At 42.6% G+C, this 20474-nt stretch overlaps 1 protein-coding gene across 2 annotated transcripts in view; it reads right to left on the bottom strand.

Moving 5' to 3' along the window:
• The window catches only part of RNF20 (ring finger protein 20), a 32066-nt gene extending 20617 nt beyond the window's left edge, over positions 1 to 11449 (bottom strand). For both annotated transcript variants that reach the window (XM_066256617.1, XM_066256619.1), the window contains exons 1-9: positions 11324 to 11449; positions 10121 to 10275; positions 6703 to 6870; positions 6445 to 6592; positions 6106 to 6288; positions 4223 to 4341; positions 1699 to 1845; positions 1449 to 1526; positions 1131 to 1250 (exon numbers count right to left, since the gene is read on the bottom strand). In XM_066256617.1, the coding sequence (XP_066112714.1) occupies positions 1131 to 1250; positions 1449 to 1526; positions 1699 to 1845; positions 4223 to 4341; positions 6106 to 6288; positions 6445 to 6592; positions 6703 to 6870; positions 10121 to 10249 (1092 nt within the window). In that variant the 5' untranslated portion in view covers positions 10250 to 10275; positions 11324 to 11449. The remainder of the gene's footprint in view (positions 1 to 1130; positions 1251 to 1448; positions 1527 to 1698; positions 1846 to 4222; positions 4342 to 6105; positions 6289 to 6444; positions 6593 to 6702; positions 6871 to 10120; positions 10276 to 11323) is intronic.
• Positions 11450 to 20474: the final 9025 nt, after the last annotated feature.

Raw genomic sequence — 20474 nt, forward strand, 5'->3', positions numbered from 1 at the left:
TGAAGTTTATGTAGTAGGTCTACCCCCTCTTTTTTTTTTTTTTTTTTTTTTAAGATTTTATTTATTCATTTTTAGAGGAGCAGGGAACAGGAAGCATCGACTCCCATATGTGCCTTGACCAGGCAAGCCCAGGGTTTTGAACCAGCGACCTCAGCATTGCAGGTCAATACTTTATCTACTGCACCACCATAGTCAGGCCCTACCCACTCCTTAGTTATGGAACACCTACCCCAGATTAAATTAGACCACTCAAGAGGCAGTACCTGGTATCTGTACTCATCCAACCAAGAGCTATTTTAATTGATATGTGTTTTACATTAGGTGTCAACTAGATCCAAGTACACTAGAAAAGCCCTATGAAATCTGTCAGATCTAGGGACAAAGACAAATGCTATGAAATTTGTCAGGATGCTTATTTTAGAACACAGCTGAGGACCCCAGTCACTAACTTATTCTCTTTATTAACAACCACAGAAAAAAATCTTTTTGACAATGTATCAAAAAGTTACAGTTTTCCTAAGCAACTGTCTGCTTTAATTACCCAAACACTTCAATTGATTTGACTCAGGTTTGTGTTTCTTTCAGTTCAAACATCTTTATTCATATGTTTACCTAGAAATAAATCAAATTACAAAAGAGGTGGCTGTGACAAAAAGAGGAATGGAGACTTTCAGAATCCACTTTCCTCCCCCAAGAACCGGGGAAGAGAAAATCCCAGCAGCAGGTGACAACCGACAGGATCACTGAGCAAGTTCCCTTCCGTCCTGGCAGCTAGACTGCGAGCCAGCTGTGTGGCCCTCCTCTGCAGTGACTGCCACGTCCTGCTGTGTGCCACGCTCCTTGCTGAGACCTTGGGTACGAGCCCCATTTTTTTAATCCACTTAGAATCCTCCCCTTGCTTATCCTACTCTTCATTTTTCTCAACAACCCCAAGTTACGGCACCTTCATTCAGTCTATATATCTTTGTAGGTTGCTTTAAATCACTTTCAGAACGAGAAAAGGTACAAATATATAAGTAAATAAACAGACATACCAATTTTCCCTCAGACACTAGGAGGGCTCATAAGTATGTACCTGAGTTGGTGAGCAAACGTCCCACTTTACTCCCTGTCAGAGATGTGTCTCCTACCTTCAGCTTCTCATTTTGCGCAGTGACCTCGTCAAAGTCTTGCCGAAGCTTCTCCAGCTCACAATGACGGTTCTGAGCCAACTCTTTGTTCTCCTCCAGCTCGGCGTTCATTTCCTCAAACTGGAGAGAAGCGGGAAAATAGTGAAGTGAGAACAAAGAACCAGAACCTTGAAATCATTCCCGTTCCCGAGTTTCAGTCTTGACTGACCCACTCTGCCAGCAAAACTCCACTTCAGCACTTGTGAACACAACCCTAAGTACCTAGCACAACACTTGACCCCAGGTCAGAAAACACGTCCTGCGAGTTCCTGACGTTACCTTCCGAGCGTTGATGGTGATGGTGCCGCCGTACAGACTGCTCCCTGCTCCGTATACCTTATAACCTTTCGAATTCACCTACAGGAAAGACAAAGATTCTTTAGTGAGAGCCCCCAAGATTTCAGTTTGGTAAGCTAAACACCATCGAAGGAGTCTGTCTGTTCCCAAAAACTACTACCCAAGTCCATCCTTTCTGAGAAGGTCCATACAATGACTCGAGTCTCCAAACTATGACTGAAACAGCACTTGCCCGCTCTAGGACTTCTGCTAAGTGTCGGTTGAGTCGCTGTTCCCGCTTTCGAATTTTGTCGATATCCCACTGCAGGTCATCAATCATGGACTCGAGGACAGACACTCGTGATTCAGCGGTCTCCACTTTACTCTGCAACTTGGAGAACTACATCCCAAAGACAGGCATTCAGAAAAATATAGCCAAAAAAAAAAAACAAAACAGGAACAAGTTAGAAGAAAATGCCTTCGTCAATACCTTCTTCCCAATGCCTGATACAAAAGTGAAATCACAGATTCTTTTAACAGTTCTGAGTCCGTTACAATCATGAACATATATAGACATCTACAAGAACTCTCATACAAGGAAAAGACTACTTAAGATTCAATATTTTTTTTTACCTCTGGAAAGCATCATTTCTCTAGATGGAACAAAACCCATCAGAAAATGTGTATTTTTTAAGAGACTATAGAGAACATTCTTGATTTTTACCAGATAAAAATTCAAATATATCTTCAGAAAAGACGGCTATCTTTACCTACAACTTTCCACAAATGAACATCCAAAGAGACCAAAAGAAAAACTTCGTTCTCTTGCTACCCCTGGATAATCTTGAATCAGATACTATAAAGATACAAAAATCTTTGTTGCACTGTTTGTTCAGGAGCTACTCACCAGCTAATATTATTTAATGTTTTAACTATAAAATAGTTACATGTTCATGTTAATCTATGTATACCCTTTGTGTTGTTTTTAAAATACGCCCCCAAATTGTTTTGACAGTCCTCCAATCCAAGAGGCAGGATCAGTTTCCTCCTCTTGAAGTTGAGTCAACTTTAGTGACCCAGTGGGAATGACACTACATAACTTGGAGGCTGTATCTGAAAGACCATGAAGGTTCTGCATGGCGTTCATTCTCTGAAAGAAGCCAGCTGCCACATAAGAAGTCTAACTACCCTGAAACTGCCATGTTGGAGAGGTGACATGCAGACATTCCAGTGGACAGCTAAGGTGAGCTCCCAGCAGACAGGTGGCAGTAACAGTCAGCCACAAGAGCCATCTTGGACATCAGCTCAAGCGAACAAAACAGTATGTCTCCCCAGCTTCAGAAAGCTAAGTGAGATTTGGTAAAGGCCTGGAAGAAGAAGGTTCTTCCATCTTGGTAGCAATTTGTTTGCCTTAAAACATGACCAGCCCTGGCCAGTTGGCTCAGCAGTAGAGCGTTGGCCCAGCATGTGGAAGTCCTGAGTTCAATTCCCGGCCTGGGTACACAGGAGAAGCGCCCATCTGCATCTCCACCCTTCCACCTCTCCTTCCTCTCTGTCTCTCTCTTCCCCTCCCACAGCCAAGGCTCCACTGGAGCAAAGTTGGCCTGGGTGCTGAGGATGGCTCTGTGGCCTCTGCCTCAGGCGCTAGAATGGCTCTGGCTGCAGTGGAGCAATGCCCCAGATGGGCAGAGCATCGCCCCCTGGTGGGCATACCGGGTGGATCCTGGTCAGGTGCATGCAGGAGTCTGTCTAACTGCCTCCCTACTTCCAACTTCAGAAAAATACAAAAAAACCACAACAACAACAAAAAAAACCAAAAAGTTACTCTATTTCTTTTATTTTACTGCACTCCAATTTATTTATAAGCACTGCTGTACTCTAACCCCTTTGAAGACTGATGAGACTCCACATACATTAATAAATTTCCCAGCTGATTCTCACGCAAACAGCCCAGCCCGGACCTTGGCCCTGGAGTTCAGGAAACAGGGCATAATGAAGAACAAAGGCTTTGATTTTAAAAACACTTATATCCAAATCCTAGTTCCATCACTGTCTGGCTGTGTGCTCTCAGACCAGTCACCAACCTCTTTGAATTTGTGTCCTTAGCAGCAAGATGGGACTTAGTATTCATAAAGTACCTAAGTACTAGACACTAAGTAAATGGTAACTATTAACTTATTAAAAAGCACAAGAGTTCGGTGACCAAACTAAGGTAGGTCAAATTTCAGCAGAATATCCTTTGACCTAAACTAAAATGCAATTAAGAGTATTAGACAAGTTTGTAATGCCTATCATCACTTTATCACAGTCATTTTATATAAATAAACAATACCCAAGTCTTGGCATGGTTTGGTCATGCCACCATTTATTTCCAAGGTGGGACTGAAAACCCCCATTCCTCGTGTGTAGACCATCAATAATGCAGTCGTTCTGTTGCCCTGTTTGCAGATGAATTTCTACCAACCCATTCCTCAGTAACATTGTTCATGGTCTTTCATATTTGGGGTAATACATTATTTGGGGGCTTGGTGTATTGTTCTGCAAATCCCCACATGACGGTATTTCTTCCTAAAGACTAAGATCCTAAATGTCTGCTTAAACAGGCACAGTCAAGGAGGAATATTCGATGATTTCCTTCCTCTTGCCTATCCTCAGATTTTGCTTTCTCAGAGCTGTCGTCAATATGAAAACAGGCTTTCCAGAGTAAGTTGACCTTTGAGGCAGTCGGCATTCTGCCACAGGCAGCTAGAAACGACCAGCTCCTGCAGGCCAAGTACCTCCTGAGACATGGTGCGATGCTTCTCCTGAAGGAGGTCCGTCAGCTCCTGGAGCCGCAGGTTCTCGTGTGCAAGGAAGGAGTTCAGCTCCTGCACTGCCTCCTCCACGATCAGGGCATCTGAGGGAGGATGACACACTTCAGTTCAGCAGCTACAGTGTCGAATTTTAGAGCTGCATATCCCACCAAAGTAACATGAAATCTCACTTCATTTTCCAGAAAACTTTAAGAATTAGGCTCCAGTTTTTATTATCCTCATAAGACAAATTAATTAATTATGCAGAGGTTAGATGACCTACTTAAGGAATGACCACAGAATCAAGGTGGTCAAGGTAGAGTTACGTGGAACTCCCATCCCTTTTAATAGAGTCAAAATGCCTTAAGAAAATAAATGGGGAGTTTCTATAACTTTATTCAGAGAAGGCATAATTATCCAGAAAACTGAATTTTAGAAGACGGAGGTACCTCTAATCTGTGAGACTTAAAAGCAATAAAATTCTATTTTATAGGGCATCATAAACTCCTATTATTCACTAACACCAACATGAAGCATCTCTGTATTAGAAGAGAAAAGGGGGCCAGGGAGCAGATATTTCCTTGTTCAAATGAGCACCTATAAAGTCATACAGAGTAAAGATAAGAGCACAGAGTTACTTAACATATTCTGGAATATCAGGCTACGGGTACTCCTGAAGCACAGAACCCAAAACATACAGTACTATTTACGAAGAAGGTAGGTAATCCATAGAACCAATTACACTAAGTTAATATGTTTAAAAGTACAGTCATAAATAACTTAAATCCAAATGTTAGTAAATGAAACCGGTACTCTCAGGATATATACTGCCCTTTAGAACACTTATTGGGGGAAAAAATTGTGCCCTCATACCACCCGTTGGCAGCATTCTTAGAAACACAATATGGAACAAGTTCGTCATGTGAGAATTTTGGTAGTTTTCCACCAGGATTGCCATCAGAATAACTCGTGGAACTTTTAAAACTACACACTTCCCTAGACTCAGCCCGTACCTGCTAAATAAGAGTCTCCACAGGTAGGGCCAAAATAAAGGGTAATGCTCTGAAAACTCAATGTGATTCAGAACCCAAGTTAGGAACTAGGGACTGAATTTCAGTCCTCTTAAAATCCCAATGTATTGAGAAAAATAGAATATAATAGAAGCTCAATAAATATTTAGTGAATTAATAAGCAAGCTGATAACTGCAATTCTTTTGAATCAAGGACCAAATAAACAAGAGGAAAATATGAACTGCCAAAATGTTATAGATGATGCTACAATTCATATTTCACACATATTTCTCTCTTAGAAACTTCAGCTTATCCATGCAATTACCTTTAATGTTACAAATAATACCTTATCAAAGATAATAGGAACACAAAACATGAAAACTGACTCTTTGAAGCCCAAAATCAGTATCTAATCCACAAAGAAAAATTTTTTTAACTCTAACTATCAACATTTAAAATATCATTATCACTAATAAATTAGTAGCCAGTACTACACTGATATCCAGAAACTACTAATTCTTAAATAATAAAAATCTGCTACTTATAAAACTGTCTAATTAACAAAGTATCAGAATGGGGCTATACAATCTTTCTTCAGCTTTTTATAGGGTACTCACATGGCTCAATGAGAAGCACTCACAAAACACACAAGCCACAGTAAAGACATTACCAGTAACGCTGGATTAGGATTCCAAAAAAAAATTAATTAACAATAAATAAAAATATAAAACTTAATTAAAAATTAAAATTAAAGAAAATAAAAATTTTAAATAACATTTTTTAAAAAGTACAAATCAGCATGCACAGGTGCTTCGTACTCTACCCCGCTGGTCCCCGTCTCCTGGTCCCGGCCTCACCTCCACTGTTCAGCTTCCGGGATAAGAGCTCCACCTTTTCCTGCAGCTTATCATAGACAGTCACAATCTGGGACACGGCTCGGCGGGAGGACTCCACACGCTCCTGCAGCTGAGACTCTATCTCTTCACTGGAACTGCTGGCCAGAGTGGCAAGGAAAGAGAAAGCTGGCTCCTGTCCTTCCCCTGGAGGACACATGGGGAAAAAGAAGACCCCAGATTATTCAGCTGGAAATATCAAAATCTATTTTCCCCCATCAAATTGAGAGCAGCCCCAAAGCAAGGCTCTTAAACACAAACAAAAAACAGCATGCAGTGGTTAAATCCACCTCAGACACTCGCCTCTGTCTCGGTCATCCTTCCGTTCCTGATTGCTATCCGAGTCCGGTTCTGGTTCGGGCACAACAAGGGCTTTTCTTTCTGTGAGAAGGTCCCCCAAACCCTGCTCCAGGTCGTAGCGTTTGAGGATGATACGGATGTTTTCATCTAACTGGAGATCAAGTACAGCAATAAAAAAGCAAAAGAACACAAATTAGGAAACAGAGAGTGCTAAGGTGAATGAAAATGCTCCCAAAAAAGTCTGAGCAAACAGGGGGCTACCTGACTCCAGTACCGGTTGACAATCAACAGTGAGGCATCATCAGTGGCCTGTCTTCGCTCCAGTTTCTCAATGTGCTCACGGAGCTCATCTTCGATGGCCTGCCGCTGATCCAGCATTTCTGCCAGCTTGCGATTTTTGGTTTGCAGCGTTCGAATGTCTGAATCCTCCTACCCCAGGAAACCAATCTAATTAGTCTCCACAATGAAATTAGATCAGCTGTTGAACTCAACAAGGCCCTATTAGTTATTTCCTATGGATAAAGCTCTTCATTTTAAAAAACTTAAAACTAATAATTAGATAAGAAGTTAGAGCATAAGAAATAAAGGGTTGAAGATGGGAGGAGACAATGGTACATAGAAATACTAGAACAGGGGTTCCCAAACTACGGCCATTTATCCGGCCCCCGCCGCACTTCCGGAAGGAGCACCTCTTTCATTGGTGGTCAGTGAGAGGAGCATAGTTCCCATTGAAATACTGGTCAGTTTGTTGATTTAAATTTACTTGTTCTTTATTTTAAATATTGTATTTGTTCCCATTTTGTTTTTTTACTTTAAAATAAGATACGTGCAGTGTGCATAGGGATTTGTTCATAGGTTTTTTTATAGTCCAACCCTCCAACGGTCTGAGGGACAGTGAACTGACCCCCTGTGTAAAATGTTTGGGGACCCCTGTACTAGAACCTCCACCTTGCTCACCTCACGGTTCTATTCATGCATACACCCACAAAGCACAGCTACTGTGAGGCTCCCCGGTCCAGCTAGGTCACTCTCTACTCCGATCAACAGTCATCTACCACCTAAGCACTGCCTTTCATTCCTTCAAGACTTTGGCACTTGGGTCCTTCTCTACCCCAGTCCCTGCCTCAATATACGTGTGGACATACACACATGTGGACAAGCCACATCTGCAGCATCTAGGCTGGATTCTGAGCTCCTTAACTGCAATGACTATCCCTTCCACTGAGCTTCCGCCATGCACTTCAACAGCCACACGTGGACTTCTGTATGGAACTGTGCCACATCGGAAATCTTAAATTCCAACTTCCCATTCCCTGATTAAAACCGTATCTTTCCAGGTGCCTCATGCCCTTATCCCAATGTACCAGCCCTCATCTAGATCTCCAAATTATGACTGCTCACCTTTCTCCCTGTCAGTCCCCTCTGTCTCCACTGTCTTCCTCACCCTGACCCTACCCTATAGCACATTCCTTCAAACTCCTGCCCTTAATCCTTTTATCATCTCTACAAACAAAATTAATCCACCCAGTCTAAATTAATCCACCTATCTGACTATTTCATTCCTACAATCAGACTTCTATCATCTCCACTCCATGAATACAATTCCTGTCAAGCCGCCAGTAAATTTTCTATTGTTAATTCTAATACTCAGTCCTCCCCTTTCTCAGCATATCAGCAGGGACTGGTCAACTCCCTGAAATATGATACTTTCTTCACTTGGCCTCTGGGGCTCCATTCTCTCTGGTTCTCTTCCTAGCTCACTGGCTCCTCTTTTTCTGTCTTTAGTTAGTCTCTTCCCATCTCCCTGACCTCAAAATGTTGCAGTCCTGCAGGGCTCTGTTCTCAGGTCACTTCTTTATCTGTGCTCATGCCTTCGTGGAGAATCTCTGGTTTCGTGAATTTAAGTACCTACAAAACGGTAATTCCCAAATGTAGTTTTAGCCCAGGTCAAAAATTAAACTCATTCATCCTCCACAGCTCCTAAAAATCTGTTCCTCTAATATTCTTTCATTCATTAAGTAGAAATGCCATACTTCCAAAATACCCAATCACCTTGCTGCCCTTGTCTCATATGCTTCATCTAATTCATCAGCATACCTTGTCAACACTACCTCCACAGTGGTCCAAGCCACCCCGATCCTTCATCAACATTACTGCAAGAGGGTCCTGTAGCAGACACTTCAGTGCCCCAAGCCATGCCCATCGGCCTGCCTGATTTCAGCACAGCTGTGGTGGACAGCTCCGCCTACACTGTCAGTGTTCTCACTTCCAGCACACTTTGGAGTCTTAGTTCAATTGTTCCACAATCTCACTTAGCAACCTTGAATTATAGAGGAAGAGTTCGTGCCTTCAAGGGCAACCTTCAACCAATTGGTGCAGGAATCAGTGGATATATACCCCAGCTTTCCACCCTTAGAAAGGTGGAATGAGAGGGGAGAGGGAAAAGGAATGAGGGAACCAGTTTGCTAACTGAACTCTTGCTTATAACTCTCGCTTCTTTCCAAACGTCAGTCAGAGCATGTTACTCCCTGCCTAAGACCTTCCAATGGCTCCTCAGTGTCTTACAGAGAGCAGGTAGTTACCCTGCTGAGAAGCACATAACCCATGCTATTCTAAAAGCCTGTTCCCTTGTCAGTGTCACCCTACAAACTGTGGTCCAGGAGCTGTGTTCAGTGTAAAGCAATGTCTGGGAAATAACAGATGCTTAACAACTATTCATATCTATTGAATGAGTAAATGTCCTTGGGATGCATGATGTGAGCCAGTGCTAAGACAAAATCACCCTCTGGCAGCAGTCTGGAGTAGCCGAGCCCCACAGAGACTCAGAAATGACACTTCATCAACAGTTTACTCTGAATGCTCATATTATTCTCTCTGATCCTCAGCCTCCATTCAAATAACTAACATGTGGTTTTGCAAGCTATACAAATGTAACACTTTAGAACACCATATCCCCATGGCTGAGTTCCAAAATACAGACTCAACTCTGATCTAAATCAAAACCTATTATAATGAGCTTCCCATGTCTAACAGACACTTAATTTTCGGTGTCTAATGAAAATGTCAACTTCACAAGAACAAGAACACTATCTATTTTATTTTCCATTATATTCATAATACCTAGCCCAGTAAATAACCATTAACACTTTAAGTCATATTTTAATCCTTACTAAGGACTTTCATTTTATCCCTTCAACAGCCCAATGAAATAGGTACTTATAAGTACATTTTGCAAACAAAAAAAAAAAGAAGCACAGGGAGTCTTAACACAAGGCCATGAAGCTAGAGGTGACAGAGCTGAGAGTCAACGCCAGGCAGTCGGGCCGCGGGCTCTGCCTCTTCACCGCTCTTTCCATGATTTTGCTAGTTACCCCTTAGTACCCTGCACCTAATTTTTCAGTGAATGAAAAGTGAACGCAGTTTCCCACCGCTAAATACCCATTAATCAATGTGTATCAGGCACCAGATTCTCCAAAGAATATAAGCACATTTTTGAAAATAAAGATCAAATATCAATATCTCTTCTTCAGAACAGACCACTGCATCATGTCACCTACTTGAAGCCATTAGATTTCCCTCTTCTTTTATCAGTCCCCCTTATTCCAGAAGGCTTTCAAAAATACATTCAGGTTGCAACGACAAAAGAAAAGCACACTCTCCTAGCACAATTTCCACATACCGTTGAGGAGACACCTCCGAGTTTAATTGTTTCCACTGTGGTCCCTGAATCTTCAACAGCTGTCTTCTTCTCCGGAGGCACAGAAGTGCCAGGCTCTCCAGCCACTCTTTTATTCCCAATTCCTGACATCTTGGCACAGGATGATAGCTGTTCTCCTGGAGGGAAAAAACGACAGAAACTTAAGTAAGATATGCAAGGAGAGCAACAATACAAATCGGTCATTCTTCAGGCCAGTCTTTTAACCTGGACCCATTAATTTCACACCAAGCAACGCAATCCCCAAATTCCTCTTGGAAAGAAAGAAGTAAATGGTGGAGGAACAGTCAGGACTGAATTTACACCGTTACAAATTTCAATATAGGATGCTGGCAAGAAATAAGATAATGGGTAAAGGATGAAAAGACCAAGAAAAAGTATCCAAAATCTCACTTTCGGCAAGTCCAAACTCAGAAAAATACCATTTGATTAGGGGCAGAAGTTAATTCTACTGTGCTGGGAGAATCAAAGAGGTGAAAAGAGATCTGGGAGATGTCTGCTGAATCATCAATATTAGACAAGTCATTCATCATCTGTCAGCCTGTTATTTCCTAAACCACAAATAACAACAGTAGCACACGCTTTTTATGCCCCTTACATATGGAATAAATAAGCCAGAAATGCTACCTCTCCTTTTTATATCTGTAGTCTCTTTCATGTTTCCAAATGTCCTCCCCATGACTTTCGGAAGCCCTAGAGAAGCTAGACCTGGACGGGAATTCCACTTCTACCTTCTAGGGAGACATACTGCCTTGAAAGAGTGAGTTCCTCTTGAGCTTCATTGTCTTCATATGTACAAAGAAGGCGAACAAATGTTCTATATGCCCTACCTGTCTCCCAGGGTTCCTGAGCTCAAGGGAAGCGGAGTGGATGCCAAAGCACTTTGCTACTTTAGAGAGCGGCCCTGCCATCACCGACTCTACACACTACCTCCGATCAAACTCCAGGAGGAGGGGTACCGATGGCAGCAACCGGAGCCGGCCCTCGCCTGGAGACAGAGGAGACAGTGGGCAGGACAAGGGCCTCACCCTCACTCGCGAGCGGCCAGGCACCCCAGGCTCCGGCAGGGACAAACGCAGGCCGGGGAAAAGGAGGCCCAGCCCCGGGGAGGATGGAGACTCCTAAGGGCCCGCACAACCCCCATCGCACCCTTCGCCGAGATCTAACCTGTCTTCTTCCAACTCGTGTCTCCCCAAGAGGAGAACTCGGGATACTTATTCACCGATGTCAGCGTACACCTCCCATCTCTTACCCCTGACCCGCAGGCGAAGACCCATCGGAACTTCCGGGAGGCGGGGCCAGGGAGAGGAAATAGGAAAGAAAAGAGGGCGTTGCTTCAACCAGCGGGAGGAAGTGATGAACAGTGAGGGCGCCGAGCGCCCGGAAGTAAGCGCGTCTCTCTAGCAACGCGTGAGCGTGGGGTTCCCGGTGAGAGCACAAGGTGTACCCCTGCCTTGGTGATGTTGGAGGGAGCGCCCCTGACTTTTTGGCTTGCTGGTTTTTTACTGCGACCTGATTTTTCAGCTTACATAAAGAGCCTTATTCTGTTGTCTGTTATTGGTTCTACCGAGACTCGTTCAAATTGCCGATTGGCTGATGGTCTCGTCAATCTCCGAGCGGGAAAAAAGCCTTAGACACCTCGAGGAAACGTTTTGAAATGAAGGGTTTCGGAGAAAATCCAAGAGATTTGACGCGCTTCGGGCTTGTAGGGTTTTTTTACAAGGTACTGTGTACACCCTGCCTACGCATTAAAAACACTTGGGAGCGTTTTGGTGTCTAAGGGTAGGGCCTCGTTGTAGACACTTTTAAAAAAGCGTTCCCCCAATTCCACACCCCCCTTCCTCCTCAAGAATTCTGAGTTACAAAAAGGATTTACACGTACTGCTTTTATGCTTCTTAGGAACAAGAAAATAACCAGGGAAACGCTAAGAAACACAAATCAATAATTTCTGATCTCAACACTAGCCTATTTTAAGCTAATTAAGCACTGATCCTTTTTTTTAGTCAATAACAAAGTGTTATTTCCCATTCAATTAAACTAAATGTTTTAATGATAGGACGGTAATAAATCTAACATCAATACAAAGCTGTAAACCTTGCAGAATTAGTATGTAAAACTACCTAATGACATAAGATAGGGCCCAGATATGGAAGAGTAATTGCTCTTTTAAAAAAAGAAAAAAGAAAAAGAAAGAAAGAAAAGGAAAAAAAAGAAAAGAAAGAAAAAATAAAGAACCAATGAAATTTAGGCATCTTTGAAATAAAGATCAAACCAAATCCACTCTGGTTCTCTAATAGTGTGAATACTTTGGTCCCCATGCCCACTGGGTCTTGCCTGTGGATAAATAAGAAGGTAAACAATAGGAAAGAAAACAAGTGTTTACGGTTCTGGGTACTAGAATACTTTGCCTCGCCTGGAAAGAAGTGGCTCTAAATGGATTTCACATTTTGTCAGGTAGAGCAGAAGCCTGAACTGTGTTTGGTGACCCACCTGCTAAAACACTAAAATGCACTGTATGAGAAAGATAATGACGCTAGTTCTCTGAGCTCCCTCCTTTGGCTCCTCTACTCTTGCATCCACAAAACCACTGAATGGCAAACACTGGTTCTTCTAGCCCAAAGTTCATAAACCAGAGTTTTACATGCTGTATTTGGTCAACAGATATGTTTTGTTTATTTTTAGCAGTATTGGATGCCTTTTATGGTTAAAAACAAAACCTGGCATAGTCACCAACATTTAAAATAGAATATGTTACATAAAAGTCCACATTATCAACTTCTCTTGAAACTATTGAAGGTCTAGCAATATTTGGCTTATATTTTGCTTGGCCACATTTCCTGGAGCTACATAGTGCTTCCACTTTTATTCCTGTTTCCTATGATTCCCACTATTATCAGTTTCCTCATACTAGTTGATTTTCCTTTAAGTATCATCACTTGTGTGTGGTATTGTGATAGATCAATAGCTGATACTAAATGAATACTATTGGTTGCCTACCTAGCATCCATCCCTGCTCTCGCCTCTCCTAATAGAGCACAACAAGGATTGTATTTGTGTGTCCATTTAGCTCCATTTATTCTGTATGTATTGGGGGAAGATTTCACTTCCATCTCCAAGGATTATGTTAATATAAATAGTAAGTCCCAGTCCCCAAGCCAAAGTCCTGGTGGTAAAAATGGACAGTTGAATCAGAGTGAATTGCATGGCATAGTAGAACTAAAGCAGTTTACTTATCTTCTAAATTTTTTATGTGAGGCCCAAAACTGTTGCAGCTTTCTTCCTATCCAGCTTGATAATGAATACAGCACAAGATAAACAGAACTAAGAGAATCTCATGGAAATGGAACCATATCAACTTGGGACACCCCTACTTTAATTACTTCAGAGTGCAAGAGAAGATATTGAGGAAAGCAGATCTTTGCAGAACATTTCAATTCTCACATGTAGATAACCATATTATCCAGCTACTTGTGAGACATATATTTTCCATAAGCCCCAGTCAGCCATCTGACACTTTCCCAATAACCTATCCCTTGAGAACTGGAAAAATGGAATATCACTTGTCTTTGAATGTCCTCATTGCTTGTTTCAACAACATTATAATTTAAATTATATATATATATATATATATATATATAGAGAGAGAGAGAGAGAGGAGAGAGAGAGAGAGATTAGAGAGAGAGAGAGAGAGAGAGAGAGAGAGAGAGAGAAGACACTCATAATTGAAGAGGTGTTTTTTCTTTTTCAGGTTAATGAATATTTGTCAAAGGACCCATCTTTGACTTGCCACCTGTCTTAACTAAGCAACTCTGCCACAAGGTGGCAGCAGACAATACGCATTCCTCCTAGTTCTTCTAAAGCTTTGGTTCCAAAGTGCTGTTAGGACCCTGACCCAGTAGTTCAGTTGGTCTTCCCGTTTTCCATCATGTTTTAAACTTAACTCTTGAAAACCTGGCTTATTGCTCTCACAAAATAAAAAAATAAAGATGTTTTAGATTTTTGTTTACTATTTTATCTACACTCCTTGAAAATGTTCTGCTACATATAAGATTATTATTGTATTTCCATGCATTCCAGTATTTCAAATTTGGGTTATTTGTGTGCTAAACATAATTCTAGAAGTCTTTTATTTATTCTTATTTTTAGTCAACCTGTATTTGATCTACCATGACATCGCCTGTTTAATAGAAATATGCAGCTCCTATGGCCCCTGTCTAGACTTACTAAATTAGCATCTCCAGGGAAAAGCTCTCTGTAAATGTAAGTTCTTACTCTTGTAACTATGGCTTTTTTCTGGGCACTTTTGAGGAGCACTGCTCTGCCTGAGCGTGTTCCACAGAAACAGAGTATTCTATTATTTTACAGAACACTTTTGATGAGTCTCTTGGATTCTTTTGGAAGGGGGTGGAGAACAATCATATAATCTGCAAATAATGATAGTTTTCTTGCTTCCTTTCCAGCATGTATACTCTTTTTTTTTTTTTATCACTTTTCATGGTTGGTTTGGGGCTTTTTTTTTTTTTGTATTTTTCTGAAGTGAGTAGCGGAGAGGCAGACAGACAGACTCCCACATGCCCACAACCAGGATCCGCCCAGCATGCCCACCAGGGGGCGATTTTCTGCCCATCTGGGGCTTTGCTGCATTGCAACCGAAGCCATTCTAGTACCTGAGGTGAGGACCATGGAGCCATCCTCAGCATCCGGGCCAACTTTGCTCCAATGGAGTCTTGGCTGCAGGAGGGGAAGAGAGATAGAGAGAAAGGAGAGGGGAAGGGTGGAGAAGCAGATGGGTGCTTCTCCTGTGTGCCCTGGCCAGGAATTGAACCCGGGACTTCCACACGCCAGGTCAGGACTCTACCCCTGAGCCAACTGACCAGGGCCTTTTATCATTTTCCTTATCCCATTTTCCTTGAAGAGCATGACGGAACTGAAGACTCCCTACCTCATGTATTTTTCCCACCACAGGTATTTTCCCCCGGTGTATATTTTTGGTCCATGCTAACCACCTTACAGATTGTGTTTCAGAAGTTAGCAGCTCAGTTTGCTTGCATGATATCAACTCTTGTTTATTAACCACCATGCCCATCTGAGTCACCCACCTAAATCATATCTGTATTTTTTTTAAGCTAGGTGGGGGATAGGGACAGACAGACAGGAAAGGAAAAAGATGAAAGAAGCATCAACTCATAGTTGAAGCACCTTAGTTGTTCATTTATTGCTTTCTCACATGTGCCTTGATGGGGGAAAGAAGGGGGGACTCAAGCCAAGCCATTGACACCTTGCTCAAGCCACTGACTTTGGGCTTCAAGTCAGCGACCTTTTTGGACTCAAGCCAGCAACCATGGGGTATATCTGTTATCACTCAAGCCAGTGACCCCGCACTCAAACTGGTAACCTCAGGGTTTTTAATCTGGGTCCTCAGTGTCCCAGGCTAACACTTTATCCACTGTACCACCGCCTGGTCAGGCCATATCTGTCTTTTAAGGTCTAATTCAAATCTCTATTCTATTGATTCAGACTTTCTAGATAATGTCTGTCAGAGTCTGTGTTGCTCAAACCATCAACTCTGACAAAGACAGTTTTAAATTTGAAATGCAATGCAAGGAGGCATCCCCTAGGAAAAGCTGGCTGGTTAGCATAAAGATACCTCCTTAGGTTGTATTATGTAGGTGATGTTACCTTGTTCCTTACCTTGGGGCAAACACACATAAAACTGATTACATTTTAGGACCCCCATAGATATCAAGGACTAAAGAAAGCACTCATTAGCCAACCTTATAAGCAATGTCCTAAGCAAAATACCTATGTGTTCATTATTTCAATAAGACCAGATACTGGTATTCTTTGGTCATTCATTAATCTCCTTGTAGCTGATCTGTGCATGAAGTCACATTTATAGATCATCAGAAAGCTACTTGGTGAACCTGGAATCAAAACAAGCAGAATTAGATATATAATTTCAATATTATATTAATGGTACCTATAAAGAAATCCTAGCTAATAAGTGTTGGGTGGATAAAATATATTATGCTCACTTTGTTAAAGATGGCACTGCCCACATGGAAGCCATCGCCCAGGTGATATTAATGTGTGTTGGGGGCAGGCTGTGGGCAGACAGGATCCTTGTAGCCTGGGGCTTTGTTTTGGGATTAAGCCTTTCCCACCCTTTTTGATGTGGGGTGGTGCAATCCCATCATGCCTCAGATAGGTGACTTTGTATTAGAGACTTCCCTATTTTGTATATTGGATTAAAGTTTTGATTTCTACACTATAAAATAGGGGCAGAACAGGAGCTTGCTCTCTTGGTTCCTGAGATTAGCATTAGAGAGCAGAGCAGAGAAAGGCCACGTGGAGGAGGCCAGGAGAAGCAGCCAAGATGGCGGAGTGTTGAGTGAGAAGTCAGTTTGTGCAGAGTTAGTGCAGAGAGAAGGAAGGAGATGGGGAACAGAGGTGAATAAGTCTGGTGAGCTAGAAACCTTTGATTCTAGGAAACTCGGATAAGTTATTAGCTTTGTGAGCACTGAATGTGAGTGGATTTTGGAGCCCAGTGTGTGTTTTTACTTGCCCGCTGTTGGGCAGATAAAATGTATTATGCTCACTTTGTTAAAGTGGCGCTGCCCACATGGAGGCCGTTGCCCAGGTGATATTAATGTGTGTCTCTGTGGGCAGGCAGAATCCCTGTACCCTGGGGCTTGGTTTTGGGATTATGCCTTTCCCACCCATTTTGATGTGAGGTGGTACAATCCAATCATGTCTCAGAGAAGTGACTTTGTATTAGAGACTTCCCTATTTTGTATATTGGATTAAGAGTTTGGATTTCTACACTATAAAATGGGGATGGAGCGGGAGCTTGCTCTCTTGGTTCCTGAGATTATCATTAGAGGAGAGAGCAAAGCTGAGAGCAGAGAGAGGCCACATGGAGGAGGCCAGGAGAAGCAGCCAAGATGGCGGAGTATTGAGTGAGAGGCCAGTTTGTGGAGTTTGGAGCTGGAGAAGGAAGGAGATGGGGAACAGAGGTGAATAAGTCTGGTGGGCTAGAAACCTTTGATTCTAGGAAACTCGGATAAGTCAGTAGCTTTGTGAGCACTGAATGTGAGTGGGTTTTGGAGCCCAGTGTGTGTTTTTACTTGCCTGCAGGGTGCAAGCTAGAATTAAAGAAAATGGCCTATCAGGTTTTGGCTCCATTGTTTCTTTACCGACTGTCCGAATCCAATGCGAACCTGCATGGGCTGGGCTGCTGTGTTGGTGGCTGTGGCTTCTGGCTTTACAATAAGGGTACAACTTCACAATGAAAAATGTATCTAAATTTATGGTGCTAAAGAAACCAACACTTCAGCCTGACCAGGCAGTGGCAAAGTAGATAGAGCATTGGTCTGGGATGCTGATGACCCAGGTTTGAAACCTGAGGTCATGTACTTCAGTGCAGGCTCATCTCGCTTGAGCTTGGGCTCACCAGCTTGAGTGTGGGGTCACCAGCTTGAACGTGGGATCATAGACATGACCCCATGGTCTCTAGCTTGAGCCCAAAAAGCTTACTGGCTTGTGCAAGGAGTCATTGGCTCAGCTGGAGTGCCCCAGTCAAGGCACATATGAGAAAGCAAGCTATGAACAACTAAAGTACCTCAACTATGAGTTGATGCTGCTCATCTCTCCCTCCCCCCGCAAAAAAAGAAAGAAACCACCATTTCAGTATGAATAGTATGTTGTAAGGGTTAAGAAACAGTTAATTAGTACATTTATTTTCTATTCTCTCTTAACAGCCCTAGGACTTTCACCTTTGAAATGTGGTGAGAAGCTTATCTTTCAGACAACCCATGAAGCATCTGGAAGAGCCTCAGGCAATTCTGAGAAACATCTGGGAGGAACCCAGAGATGCAGAAAAAAGATAGTCTGAATCATTCAGCCTGCAGGAAAAATGCAGATTCAAAGAAGACAGTCCATTATCTATCTCAAGAACAGAGCAGGCTGATCTGTTTGTCTACCTGACTAACTGCACAGATTTTGCCTTTTGCACCATTACTAATGGCCCTTGAATTATATAAAAAGAGTCAGCAGAGCCCTGGCCGGTTGGCATCCCAGGTTTGATTCCTGGAAAGGGCACATAGGAGAAGCGCCCATCTGCTTCTCCACCCCTCCCCCTCTCCTTCCTCTCTGTCTCTCTCTTCCCCTCCCACAACCAAGGCTCCACTGGAGCAAAGTTTGCGTGGGCGCTGAGGATGGCTCCATGTCCTCTGCCTCAGGCACTAGAATGGCTCTGGTTGCAACAGAGCGATGCCCCAGATGGGCAGAGCATCGCCCCCTGGTGGGCATGCCGGGTGGGTCCCGGTCAGGCGCATGCGGGAGTCTGTCCGACTGCCTCCCTGTTTCCAACTTCAGAAAAATAGAAAAAAAAAAAAGAGTCAGCAGAGTGAGCATATTAAGGAAGACTTTGGCACTGAAGCCCTCTGCCTTCTCAGGTTTGCCAGTAATTTGATTGAAGATGCTTTCATTCCCTCTTTCTGTGTTTTGGGTTCATAGTGACAGGCAGCACAAGCTCCTGCTTGTTCTGGTTACATGATCTCATTTTCATTTTAAAAAATTAAACTGTCATATATTTGAAATTTATTACAAGATTAGAACTTAAATGTTCTCACACACACACACACACTGTTGGGCAGATAAAATGTATTATGCTCACTTTGTTAAAGAGGCCATTGCCCAGGTGATATTAATGTGTTGGAGTGGGCTAAAGGCAGGGAGAATCCTTGTAGCCTGGGGCTTGGTTTTGGGATTAAGCCTTTTCTACCCTTTTTGATGTAGGGCGGTACAATCCAATCATGCCTCAGAGAAGTGACTTTGTATTAGAGACTTCCCTGTTTTGTATATTGGATTAAGAGTTTGGATTGCTACACTATAAAATGGGGACGAAGTGGGAGCTTGGGCTCTTGGTTCCTGAGATAATCATTAGAAGAGAGAGCAGAGGAGAGCAGAGAAAGGCCACGTGGAGGAGGCCAGGAGAAGCAGCCAAGATGGTGGAGTGCTGAGTGAGAAGCCAATTTGGGCAGAGTTTGTATCTGGGATAAGGAAAGGAGATGGGGAACAGAGGTGAATAAGTCTGGTGAGCTAGAAACCTTTGATTCTAGGAAACTCGGATAAGTCAGTAGCTTTGTGAGCACTGAATGTGACTGGGTTTTGGAGCCCAGTGTGTATTTTTACTTGCCCGCCGGGTGCAAAGCTAGAATTAAAGACTATGGCCCATCAGTTTTTGGCTCCGCTGTTTCTTTGCCGACTGTCCGAATCCAATGCGAACCTGCATGAGCGAGGCAGCTCTGATGCTGGCCATGGCCCTGCCTCCTGGCTTTACACACACAAACACTCATAAAACTTTTAAAAATGTAATAATATTATTAAAGCCCAGGGTAATTATGCTTGTTCAGTTCAATCCCTTGGAGCAAAAATGTGGGGCAATTAGGTGTCTAGGAATACCCTCCTTTACCCTGGGGGTTTACAGGAGTCCCAAGAGAATCCATGTGGATAAAGATCGTGCATCTTCCCCAATGAGCAGTCAACAGCCAACTCTTCTCTCCCTTCTCTCACTCTCAGAACCTTTGGAAACACTGACATCATACATACATATACTAACTAGTGTGAATTGAAGTTGATGTTTTATTTCTCACAAGTAGTTCATTCTCATCTGAAGCTCACTTGATCACCATACTGCAGATCATCAGTATCATTTCCTGTTGAAGACATTTATAAAGCAGGAGACACTATTATCTTATTTGGATCAGATGGAAGTGAGTTCAGGTGACATCCTTTCCCTGTTCTTAGTCTTAATTAGTAACTTTTGCCTTTTATATTGCATTGTCATTATGAACTAAAACCTCATGTAACTATTTATGCACAAGCTGAGAAGCTGGATTCACTTATAGCTTCTAACTGCATAAGGCTTTATAAGTAATTGGGTGCCAAGGCATTATAATAGGCATTTCAAAAGTATAGTGATAAAGATATTATTTCTTGAACATGTCCAGGCCATGGAGCATATTTTGACATTGCACCGACATTTCAAATGTTCACTTAACATTGAAGACTAGTTCCCTTTAGGAACATGCTGGTTCCCCTTTTTTTGCTTGTGCTTATTTTTATTAAAATTTATGTGTGTGGACACTTACAACTGACTGATGACCAAACCTAATTAAATCAGTTTGTTGAAGAGTGACCTTAACATTTAAAATAGTAGCAAAGGTCCCTGGCCGGGTGGCTGGGTGTTTTGGAGAATCGTCCTGAAGGGTGGAGGTTGCTGGTTAGGGCCCTCGTCAGAGGACATACAGAAAC

Source organism: Saccopteryx bilineata, chromosome 2 (assembly GCF_036850765.1).
Source record: "Saccopteryx bilineata isolate mSacBil1 chromosome 2, mSacBil1_pri_phased_curated, whole genome shotgun sequence".
NCBI lineage: Eukaryota > Metazoa > Chordata > Mammalia > Chiroptera > Emballonuridae > Saccopteryx > Saccopteryx bilineata.